Source organism: Bos javanicus, chromosome 17, assembly GCF_032452875.1.
Source record: "Bos javanicus breed banteng chromosome 17, ARS-OSU_banteng_1.0, whole genome shotgun sequence".
Classification (NCBI taxonomy): domain Eukaryota; kingdom Metazoa; phylum Chordata; class Mammalia; order Artiodactyla; family Bovidae; genus Bos; species Bos javanicus.
Window position 1 is genome coordinate 70,070,640 of NC_083884.1, and position 11,794 is coordinate 70,082,433.

An 11,794-nucleotide genomic window follows, 5' to 3' on the forward strand; every position below is an offset into this window, starting at 1 on the left:
GGAGTGCGAAGGAGCCCCTGCTGTGTTCTGTGAAGCTAAGCGCACCCCCTCAGTCTTCAACGAGGGGAATATCCTGTAGAGAGCCTTGCTGCCTGCAGGTCAAAGCAGGTTAAAAACTAGGGCTCAGGACCTGGACAGACCTGGTCTGAATCCACCCCCACCACCCCAGCAGCATGAGGCCCTCCCCCTTGCCCCCACTCCCACCCCAGGGTGTACCGCTTTCTCCCTCCCACCAATCCTCTTTCCTCTTAGCTCACCTCTCACTAGGCAGGGGAGGTCAAAGGGCTTTGTGGCAGTCTTGGAGAGTGTTGACACTGCCTACCACTCCCCACTGGCTCAGCTCTGAGAAGATGGGAGGGTGGATAGTATTTTTGAGGGCTTCCCTGATAGCTCAGTTGGTAAAGAATCCGCCTGCAATTCAGGAGACCCCAGTTTGATTCCTGGGTCAGGAAGATCTGCTGGAGAAGGGATAGGCTACCCACTCCAGTATTCTTGGGCTTCCCTTGTGGTTCAGCAGGTAAAGAATCCGCCTGCAATGAGAGAGACCTGGGTTCAATCCCTGGGTTAGGAACATCTCCTGGAGAAGGGAAAGGCTACCCACTCCAGTATTCTTGCCTGGAGAATCCCCATGAACAGAGGAGCCTGGCGGGCTACAGTCCATGGGGTCACAAAGAGTCGTGTCCACGACTGAGCAATTGGATGAATGGATGGAATGAATTAAAAAATACTAAAGTGAAAGTCACTTAGTCATGTTCTTCTCCAGGGGATCTTCCTGACCCAGGGACCGAAACCGGATCTCCTGCATTTAATTCATTGCTGTTTTGTTTTGTTTTTTAATTAAAGGAAGCTTAACAGAAAACTGAGAAAAATCTCAAAACTAATCTAACCCATAGGGGCTCTGATTCCTCCTCTTCAGGAAATGTGGGGCAGGGGGAGCTGCCCCCCTGGCTGGCTCGGTTTCCCTCCTACAAACCCTCCTGGAGAAACCCTCTCTAAATATTAATTCCTGCATATTTTGATCCTTTCTCTGGAAATCTGCCCTACAATATGACTATTTGCAGGCTCCTGCGGGTCTCGAAATCACCAAAGGAAAATGAAAAAAACACATTCCTGAACACACCAGAGGGTATCTGATTTAGCTGGTATGAATCAACGGCCGGGCTGGGGGGTTTTAATTCCAGTCCAAGGATTGCAATGGGGATTAGGGGACACCTGCAGCCATTCTGCACTCTGACCACCAGAGGGCGCCATGGACCGAGCTAAGCGCTCCCCCTTTGCGGTCCCGTTCCTCCAGACAGGTTGCTGTCATCAAGGGCTTGCCGGTCAGATAACAAGGCTAGGGGTGAACTGTGCCCCAGCGGACAGGAGCTTCCACAGAGGAGGAAGCTGTCAGCAAAGGGGCTCACTCACAGCGGGCTGTGGGCACTTGTGATCCTTGCACACTTGGACTCCAGAGCTGAGAGAGGAGTTCCGAGCTTGGAATTCCGATCAGATTGTCCTGCTTCTGGGGTGTGCTGTTTACCCGGCCCTGAGCTCAGAGAGCAGCCCGTCTGTTCCGATGGGAAAACCAAGACCCAGGCAGGGGCAAAAGCTTAGTGGCAGCTGCTCTGGCTCCCGGCCCACCTACAGCTCTCTGTCCTCCCAGCGAGGGCAGAGGGTGAACCCCAGGAAAGTTCAGCTATGAGTCAGTTCTGAGCGCCCAGGGGATGGGACAGGGGCTGCTGGCCAGGGATAGAGCGGCCGGCGGGACCCTGCTTCTGCAGCTGCGGGTGGCCGTGTTGATTCAGCTTCCTTCTGACTGCCTGGAGGGGGGCCCGCCCCGGGCTGGGAGACGGAGGAGGGATTGGGTTTAGGGAGGGGCGAGGGAGGGGCATTAAGGGGCCGAGTGGGCCAATTCTTTTGGATGCTGAGGTCCCACGGGATAACTGTGGCCAGAGATTAGGTGGTCCCGAGACTGGTCCTAGGTTGAAGTCTCCTGGGGCGGGGGGCGGGGGGGTGGTTCTTGAAGATGGAATCTCCTGAGAGGTTAGGAGTTTTTCATCAGGAAGATACCCCACTGGGTATCGTCCCTATTGGGGGCTTGCCTTGGCGCTGGGTGGGGCGGGGCCTGATCCCCGACTGATGCGGGGAGGAGGACGGACAGGCTAGCGGGGGTGGTCTGCGAACGGAGGAGGAGCCCCGAGCGGGCGGTGTCGGGGCGGGGCGAGACGGCCTTCCCGGCTCCGGGGGCGGGGCCTGACCCGAGGTGGCGCCCCCGGGCTCGGCCCAGTTTTCCGGGTGGGGCGCGTGGGGCGGCCGCGGAGGCGGGGCCTAGAGTGCGGAGCCTCGCTCTCCGCCCGAGCCTGGCGGGAGCCGCCGGTGTTGCCGCCGGTGCTGCCGCCGGAGCCGCCGGGAGCCGGAGCCACAGCGCAGGCCCTGCGGGAGCCGAGCTGAGCCGAACTCGCCGCGTGACACCGGCCGGAGCGCGGGGCCGGCGCGTCTGCCCGCTGCTGGGCCTGGGCAGTGTCGGACGCAGCGAGCCGGACCCACCGGCACCAACCCGGCGCTGGAGCCCGGATCGCCCCCCACCAGGCCTGGCGTGAACTAGCCGGAGGACCCGGGGACTGGACCGAAGAGAAAAGGGATGGAGGATTCCGTCTAAGCGTAGCGTGGGCACTCGGGCGGGAGGAGAGTGGAGACTTCGCCTGGCAGGGGCAGAGGTGCCCGGCGCTTACTAGGCCAGGCTTGAACACCAGAGAGCCTGGCATCCCAGCTGAAGCGACCTGGGCTCTGGTCTCCCTGCGCCGAGGACACCGCACGGCTCCTGGACCTCCGCTGCCGCAGGCTGGGCGCCGGAGACTGTGCCTGCACCTGCTTGAGACGGGGCGGGCCAAGGTGGGGCTCTCTGGTGGCCCAGAGCTGGTCACCGGGGAGCCGGCCTCCTGCCGCGGCCCTACTGGTACCCATGTGCCGTTGCCCGCCGGAGCACCATGACGGCAGGATGACCTCTGCCGAGGCAGTGGAGGTGGCTGGTGGCGCTCGGTGGGCCGGGTCCGCCGAGTGGCCCCCTGGCACCCCGCAGGCCCTTCGGCGGCCTGGCCGGGCCCGGGTGGCCGTGGCCGCGCTGGTGTGGCTGCTGGCGGGAGCCAGCATGTCGAGCCTCAACAAGTGGATTTTCACGGTGCACGGCTTCGGGCGGCCCCTGCTGCTGTCGGCGCTGCACATGCTGGCGGCCGCGCTGGCCTGCCACCGGGGGGCTCGGCGCCCCTTGCCCGGGCAGACCCGCCGCCAGGTGCTGCTGCTCAGCCTCACCTTCGGCGCCTCGATGGCTTGCGGCAACGTGGGCCTGAGCGCTGTGCCCCTGGACCTGGCACAGCTGGCCACCACCACCACCCCGCTCATCACGCTGGCCCTGTCCGCGCTGCTGCTTGGCCGGCGCCACCACCCACTGCAGTTTGCGGCCATGGGTCCGCTCTGCCTGGGGGCCGCCTGCAGCCTGGCCGGAGAGCTCCGGACACCCCCGGCTGGCTGCGGTTTCCTGCTGGCGGCAACCTGCCTCCGTGGCCTCAAGTCCATTCAGCAGAGTGAGTAACCTAGGTCACTGGTTGAGGAGGTAGGGACCCGAGTGGGACTGTGGGAGTGTGGCCTGGGGAACCCTGTGAGGAGGTATGGCTGCTATCCCATTTTACTGATGACCAAACTGAGGCATGTGGCTTTGGAAGAGGCAGGAACTGAGGCTCAGAAAGGGCCAACTGCTCAGTGATTTCCAGGCCTCAAACTTAGGCTCTAGAGGCCCAGCTGGTTTTGTCCCCATTTGACGCGTAGAGGGGCTTGCCCTTGGCCATGTAAGCAGCAGAGGCAAGATTTGAACCCAGTTAGACTGTAAAGAATCTGCCTCCAATACAAGAGACCCAGGTCCAATCCCTGGGTGGGGAAGATCCCCTGGAGAAGGGCATGGCAACCCACTCCAGTATTCTTGCTTGGAGAATCCCATGGACGGAGGAGCCTGGCGGGCTACAGTCCATGGGGGTTCCAAAGAGTCGAGCACAACTGAGCGACTTTCACTTCACTCAGGCAGAGTCCGTGCTGTCCTAGGGATGTGGCATAAGACTGTGGACCCAGCTTGACAGTGGGAACTGGTGGGAGAGAAAGAGGGCAAGATGGTAAAGCAGGATTTGGAAGAGGGGCGGAGGAGTGGGGCTTGCTAAGTCTGGGAAGGGCGGTGGCTTCTGGGAACTGCAGTGTAACAGGCCCTATGCTGGGTGTTCACTTTGAGTTGTCATGGCAACCACTACTTTCATCCCCATTTTACAGATGATGGAACTGAGACCCAGAGAAATTCATGATTTGCCCAGAGTCACACAGCTCCAAAGGACCAGAATCCTGGTCCATGTGACTCTGGACCTTACCTCTGGTGGAAGGGGGCTGGGGGCTCTGGGCAGAGGGTAGAGTGGAGACTCCAAACCCAGACCCTGCGAAATCACTCTGCTGGAGGGTGGAGATCACGTTCTTGCCTGTCCTACTGAGGGTTCTTTGAGTCACAGCCCCCACCCTGTCTCTGCCCCTACTCAGGGTAGGGACGCCTGTGTTCCAGCCACAGATGGGCTCATAATTCCTGGGTGACCTGGGGCGGATCTGGATCTTGTCTGGGCCTCAGTCTCCCTATGTGTTTGATGGAGGAGGTCAGAGTTGATAGAGTCCCAGGACTTTCTTGCTCTCCCTCCCTTGTGGCTCTGAGATCCTATGACCCAGGCCTGGAAGAGGGAAAAGGTTGCTCCAAGGGCACTGGGCTGGGGTTAGGGCAGCCTGCAGCCAGGAAAGGTTGAAGTCAGAGCTCAGGCCTGCCCTGGAATCAGGACCCAGAGGCCCTGTCCCCATCTTCCAGGGCCCTGAGGCAGGGCCAAAGCCCAGTTCTATTTTTGCCTTCAGGTTACTTGAGAGCTGGGGCCTGAGCTCTGGGCATGAGTCAGTGGGAAACTTGACCTTGTGCCCCGCCCTGAGCAGGGCCAGAAGGCTGGGAAGGCCCCAACCTAAGGCCCACACCACACCTGCTGAGGCCTAGCCTCCTCACCCGAGAAGAGCCCCGGCCAGCAGGACAGGCTGTGGCGGGCCAGGCCTCGGGCACACGGACAGGGGCTGGCAGGTGCCTGGCATCAGGCTGCTCCTCGGCTCTGCCAGCTCCCTCCTTGTCACCTGCCTGCCCCTGAGGCAGGTTGGATGCTGGCTCCGGGCTCCCACAGGGCCCTCTGCATCCCCCATCAGGACTCCATGTGCCTTGTATTGATATTATAGCCACTTGGTTACCTGTCTGCCCCTCACCAGGCAGGAGCTCCTGGAGGGCATGGCTTAGCTTTGGGGCAGCTCCATGTCCCCAGCACTTGACTTGGGGCCTGGCGCAGGGAAGGTACCACTTAAGCGGTGAATTTATTAATGGTCTGATGGAAGAATTGGTAGGCTGCTTAAGCTACTTAGCTCAGGATGCTAAGGAGAGAGCTTAGGAGGCTGGAGGTCCCACTAACAGAGATGGGAGCCCAGCACAGAGGTGGGTCAGAACAGACTGGAGGAAAGGAATGAGGTGGGTTTTGGACAAGAGGAGGTTACTACTCGCAGACTTTCCAGGAAAGTCACCAGGGCCAATTTAGACTAGAATGTGAGTGACTGACACCAGCTCCTTTCCTGATGGCAGACTCCAAGGGAGCAGAGGATGAAAGTCCAGGACGAGGAGTGCCCAGCAGCTCCCCTCCTTCCTGGGCCAGTTGCAGGCCCGGGGGGGCGCCACTCGTGGAGAGGAGTGATGCTGCCTCTCCCCTCACTGAAAGGCTGGGAGACGGGGTGCCAGCGCGCTGAGACTTGTCCTCAGCTACACACACCTGCATCAGGTTGACCCCATTCCCATCCGCTGAGCTCTCAGGCTGGTGGGGAGACACCCTCAGAAGGAACGATCACAAAGCAGGGAAGAAGGGCTAAAGCCAAGGTGGGCACAGCTGTGATTGGGATGGCTACTTCTCGGGGAGACCAGAGAAGGCTGCCTAGAGGAGGAGGCAGGCAGTGATGGTGACAGCCGAGCCCTGACTATGGGCCCATGCTGTGCCCAGCTCTTCACACGGGCAGAGCAGGAAAGGGCATTCTGGGAGCGGGACGCAAGCCCTGCCAGGGTGCGGGTGTTAGCCAGTGGGGTTGCACGTAGTGGGTCATGACAGCCACCATGGGCAGCAGTTGCCCCTGGGCACAGGCCCTGCGCTCAGCACCTCACACGGCCCCGTGAGGGCATGCTGTTACTTTGCCCATGCTCCCGCGGGGGGACAGGCATAGAGAGAGGGTGACCTGTGTGATATCACACAGCTCGTGATGGAGCAGAGGTGGGATAAGCCCGAAGCCAACAGAACGGCGTCCAGAGGGTGTTAGTCTGCGTGTGTCTGAAATGTGGCATGTTCAGATGATGAAACGGTAATGCCTTCGGAGGAGGAGAAGTTGAAATGCGGGGTTTGGGGTAAGCAGGCAGGGGAGGGGTCGCTGAGGAGCCCGGATGACAGGTCGGTGGGGTAACTGGCTCTTTTCCTGGGCTGGAGGGGACAGTGTGTGGGGGGAGGGGGAGGGCTGGATGGATTACAGAACAGGTGCACGGGGCCGAGGGGGGAAGTTAGGGCCTGCCTGCCTGCCTCTCAGAGAGTGAAATTCGCCAAAGGTGAAGTTCACCTGCAATCCTGACCACCTTCCAGTGATTGCACCTTGAACACGTAGGCCACAGGCAGCTCGTAACGGTGCTAAATTTGGAGCAGCCGAACAGGAGGCATTCCAGTTATCTGTTCATTTCTAGAAATGCTTGACAGAAGGACTGTTGCCTAGAGAACAAAGCCAAAACATCAAAATGAAATCGAGAGACAAATGAGATTTCCTATTCTAAGCATAGCCTCTGAGTAAGCGCCTCTGTGGTTCTTTGGAAAGTGTGTGTCAGAAAACGCATAGAGGCTGAGAGAGCCCTGGGAGGGGCTGGGGAGACCTTACTCATCTCTCTCCACGAAAGCTTGGAGAAGGCACAAAACCGCCGTTGCCTCTTTGCAAGTCCTATCATTTCAGCTCAGCCCCGTGAGATTTTATGATGGGCCCTGCTTCCTTTGTGAACCGACTGGGTGGTAACGTGTACACACACAGGCACACACGGGCAAGATGCTAGGATGCCCTCTTTCCTTGCAAAGCCCCAGGTTTCCTCCGTGTCCTGGATTTGTCTTGACGAGCTCCAGCGTCCGTAGTGACAGGTGCTAACACAGCGACTCTCCCTGGCGGTCCAGTGGTTGGGACTCCACCTTTCAGTGCAGGGGGTGCAGGTTCGATCCCTTGTTGGGGAACTAAGATCCCACGTGCCTCTTGGCCAGGAAATCGAAACGGAAAACAGAAGCAATATTGTAACACATTCAATAAAGACTTTAAAAATGGTCCACATTAAAAAAAAAATCTTAACAAAACAAAACACACACACGCTCACACAGTGAGTGACAGCTGGGCGCAACAATGACCTCCTTGTTGTGCCTGTCATCCCAGTGGTCACAAGTGATTGAACGTGACCTTGCTTTCAAACTCTCCCTCTTGTAACGTAAAGGCCCACATAGCTAGTACATGGCAGAGCTGGGAGTGCTGGAGCGAGCAACGTGGGAGCCACACTGTGGGGCTGGGGGTGCCAGAATGGCCGAAGCCAAGAAAGCAGACTTGGGCCCCCTTGGCTCAGCACCTTCAAAGCCGGTTACGAGTCCAGGATGTTTTTCTCCAGGGCCTGGAGAACCCCTGAAGATTTTTTTTTTTTTTCACATTTATTCATCAGTGGGATATCACAGATTATTGTTTCAGCTTGTGGGAGGAGTCAGTGATAACAGGCTTATTTCTCCTTACTGACCGAAGCTTACCTGATAAGGGCTTTATGTACATTATTTTAATCTGCATATTTAAGGTTTTATTGGGACTTCCCAGGTGGCGCTAGTGGTAAAGAACCCGATTACCGATGCAGGGGACACGGGAGAGACTTGGGTTCGATCCCTGGGTCGGGAAGATCCCCTGGAGAAGGGCATGGCAGCCCACTCCAGTCTTCTTGCCTAGAGAATCCCAGGGACAGAAGAGCCTGGCGGGTTACAGTCCATGGGGTTGCAAAGAGTCGAACACGACTGAAGCGACATAGCATGCACAAGGTTTTATTATCCTCTGACTCTGCAGGTGAGGAAACCTAGGCCTCCCGAGGTTAAGGGCCAGGTCACAGCTGGCCAGGAGCGGACCAGGTCACCACCCAGGTGGTCTGACCTTCCCATTACAGAGCCGGAGCCCCTCGTTCCGCCAGAGGGGCTGGGGCAGGCTTCCTGGAGGTCGTGGCAGGCTGGCCTCGCAGGGGGTCGTCTGGAGCCCAGTGCTGACGGCTGTTGCCCTGGTTGCAGGTGCCCTGCTGCAGGAAGAGCAGCTGGACGCGGTGACCCTGCTGTACGCCACCTCGCTGCCCAGCTTCTGCCTGCTGGCCGGCGCCGCCCTGGTGCTGGAGGCTGGCGTGGCGCCGCCGCCCGCCCCCACCGACTGCCACCTCTGGGCCTGTGTCCTGCTCAGCTGCCTCCTGTCCGTGCTCTACAACCTGGCCAGCTTCTCCCTGCTGGCCCTCACCTCGGCCCTCACAGTCCACGTCCTGGGCAACCTCACCGTTGTGGGCAACCTCGTCCTGTCCCGGCTGCTGTTTGGCAGCCGCCTCAGCACCCTCAGCTATGTGGGCGTGGCACTCACCCTTTCTGGAATGTTCCTTTACCACAACTGTGAGTTCGTGGCCTCCTGGGCTGCCCACCGGGGCTTCCGGTGGAGGGACCAGCCTGGCAAGGGTCTCTGAGACCTGAGGGAGCACAGGGACCACCCGGGACTGCCCTGGCCCGAATCCAGCCTTGGCCCATGGCCACGGGAGAGCGGGCAGCCGCTGGGGCCGTCGGGGGAGACAGGTCTTCCTGCGGGGTCGCTGTGGAGGCTGCAATGGGGTCTCCTAGAGCGCCCCGGCTCCTGTCCCTGCCTGCCTCTCCTCATCACAGACCCCACTCACCGCTGGATGGTGCACCCAGGCACGGTCGCGGTGCTTGTCAGAGGACTCACGACGATTAGGGTCAAGTACTGTGCTGAAAATTGCTGGCTAAGCTTGGAAAACCTCACCAACGTTCTGACGGTGATGGTGGTGATGATGGCAATGATTCTTGGCGGTCGCACAATCCTTCCTGCAGGAAGTGGGGGAGGCAGCTAGGGGGCCCAGGGAAGAGCAGCTTTGCTACTCGGCTTACCTAGGGAGCTGGGGGTTGTCTGTGCCAACTCCAGGCAGCTGCTGTGGCCTCAGCCCTGGGCCCCCCAACGTTGGGTCTTCCGTCCTCAAATAAACTATTTTTGCTTGTACACCTGTGTCATTCCTCGGGGTAGCGGCCAAGGAAACACAGGCACACCATCCACCCACCCAGAAACAAGGACTTGCTCCCACCCTCACTGGGGCCTGGCCAGCCCCCCCATCCACCCAGACCACTGCTCTGACCTCTCACACCATCTTCCTACAGCCTCGAGGGGAATCTCTTAAAACACGTGGTTTCTGTGGCTCCACGCTGCTCGTGGGACCAGGTCAGGCCTAGCCCCATGGCCTCTCCCCTCTCCCCTCCTTTGTTGTCATTGTTCAGTCGCTAAGTTGTGTCCGACTCTTTGCGACCCCATGGGCTGCAGCAAGCCAGGCTCCTCTGTCCTCCACTATCTCCCAGAGCTTGCTCAAACTCATGTCCATTGAGTCGATGATGCCATCCAACCATCTCATCCTGTGTCGGCCCCTTCTCCTGCCCTCAGTCTTTTCCATCGTCAGCACCACTTTCAATCCATACCTGCTTCCATCAGGTACCCCATGACACCCAGCTGCCCACTGGAGTCTCCACACATTCTGGTCCCTGGTCTGTGGTTCTCCTCCTACATCAGCTTCTCCCTTCTCGTGGCCAAACCCTTGCCTGGGGGTGAAAACCCAAACTGTGCAACTCTCCTCTAAAGGAAAAACCAGAAAAGAAGCCTGAGGAAGGAAAGGCCTGGGTGAGGGGCCGTGTCCAGGGCTGTGGGCACAGAGGGCAAGGAATGGGGTGGTCCCATGGCAGGAGGAGCACTGGGGGTGGGGGGTGGAGCGTCTGGGGAACTGGCCTGACCCAGCTGCCTCACTTCCCATCCTTCCCTTGGCTTAGGCACTTAACTCCAGCCACCCACCTGTCTCCACTGCAGGCCCCCTGTTAAAAACCATAACGTCCCTGCCTGGGTTAGAGATTCTGGGGACCTAATTCCGCCAAGCCCGCCTCACTGTGCCTGGGGCAGGTACCTCCCCTCTCTGAGCCTTGGTTTCCAGATCTGCAAAATGGGCTGATGATCCCCGGGGAGAGGACTTCCAGTGAGGACCTGGTGGGCAGGGCCAGGGGTGGAGAGGGGACGATGGGGCTAGTGGGCTTGGTCCCTAGCATGAGCCAGTCACCCACTCTCTCAGGCTCTAGGTACATCTTGAAAATGGGAGGATGGGAGCTTGGCCAGGCTGGGGCTGGGGTCTAGGGTGCCTGGGACTCAGAGCTAAGACTCATTCATTCCTTCACGTGGCCGGAATTTGTGGTCAGGGCTACACGGAGGGTTGGGCCCAGGCTGGGGTAGGGGCAGCGAGGGCCTGGGGAACGCCTGGCACAGGCAGGACTGGTGCAGGGTTGCCTGTCCCGGCCTCTGTGCAGGCGGGTCTAGCGGAGGGGAAGTGGGCCTCGGGTGAGTCACTGGACACCCACCCTCTGTGTGAGTCAGAGAAACCACCAGCCCAGCCCTGTCCTGGTGCAGCCTGGATACCTCTGGGCTCCACCCTGAGGCTTGGCCAGACGGGACAGAGGATGGATGGTTTCCGGCGAGTGGGCCCCATTGGTCCTCAGGACCCTTCCCCTTTCAAGGCACCTCCTGCAGCGCCCTGGGCCCCGGGGAATGCTTGGCTTCAGAGTGAGCCTCCTGTCTGATCAAAGCCAGCCCCTGGTGGGGGTGGGGGGGCAGGGGGCAGTTGGAGCCATGCTTGATCGGGGGACCACCCAGCATTGAGGTGTTTCCTTCAAAGTCAGAGGTACACCCCTCCTAATCACTCCCTGCTGGAGTGGGCACAGTGAATGCTGGCCTGGGGGTATGTCCTGGTCTCCTTTCTCGCCGTCTGACCTGGCTTCACAGAGAACCTCACAGTGAGGGGCTTAGGAGGTGATTCCCATAGACAGCCCTCTAGGTTCTGCTTCTAACTTGTCCCGTTGCCTCCGGTGAGTCACTTGGCCTCCCCAGCCTCCCTCTTTGTACCTAGTGCCAGCTGGGAAGCCTTCTCGGGATGACAGATGTCACCTTCCTTGGGGGAGGTTCCCTACCCCACCCTTCCCCACCCCACGCCAGTCTGGGTTGACAGCCACAGTTGAAGGTCACCCCAGCTCCCTGCACCTCTCCAGGCAGGGCCGCCAGCACATCCCGCTCTCAGAACTGGTTTGTCACCGAGCTGTCTGCTCACCGCCGTCTCCCCAGCACCAGCACATAACCCGGCGTGGATGGAGTAGGCGGGAGATACCAGTCAAAAGCAGGGGTCAGACTTGGGTTTGAACCCCAGCCCTGGCATGTCTGAGCCGTGTGACCCTGGGCAGGGGTTTTCCCTTCCTGTGCCTCTTGTGTGTTAAGGGGTGGGGGGTGGTGGGGGTAGAGCCTCACGAGCCTGTCTGGCTCTGGGAGGCTGCAGGGGCTAATATGGGGCAAGTGCTTAGCGATAGTGGCTGAGACTGGATGAAAAATGAACCAGTCGATC

General features: G+C 59.6%; 1 protein-coding gene across 1 annotated transcript; it reads left to right on the forward strand.

The window, feature by feature from the left end:
- The first annotated feature begins 1,988 nt into the window (after positions 1–1,988).
- SLC35E4 (solute carrier family 35 member E4) lies at positions 1,989–9,375 on the forward strand. Its single transcript, XM_061385373.1, has 2 exons — positions 1,989–3,563; positions 8,397–9,375. The coding sequence occupies exons 1-2, from the start codon at positions 2,945–2,947 to the stop codon at positions 8,828–8,830; spliced, it is 1,053 nt and encodes a 350-aa protein (XP_061241357.1). The 5' UTR covers positions 1,989–2,944; the 3' UTR covers positions 8,831–9,375.
- Positions 9,376–11,794: the final 2,419 nt, after the last annotated feature.

What these genes read in the sequence shown, in the direction of transcription:
- SLC35E4 (XM_061385373.1), top strand. Translation starts at nt 2,945, where the DNA reads ATGTGCCGTTGCCCGCCGGAGCACCATGACGGCAGGATGACCTCTGCC. An exon ending in CCTCAAGTCCATTCAGCAGA is followed by an intron (nt 3,564 to 8,396) that starts GTGAGTAACCTA and finishes CCCTGGTTGCAG; the next exon opens with GTGCCCTGCTGCAGGAAGAG.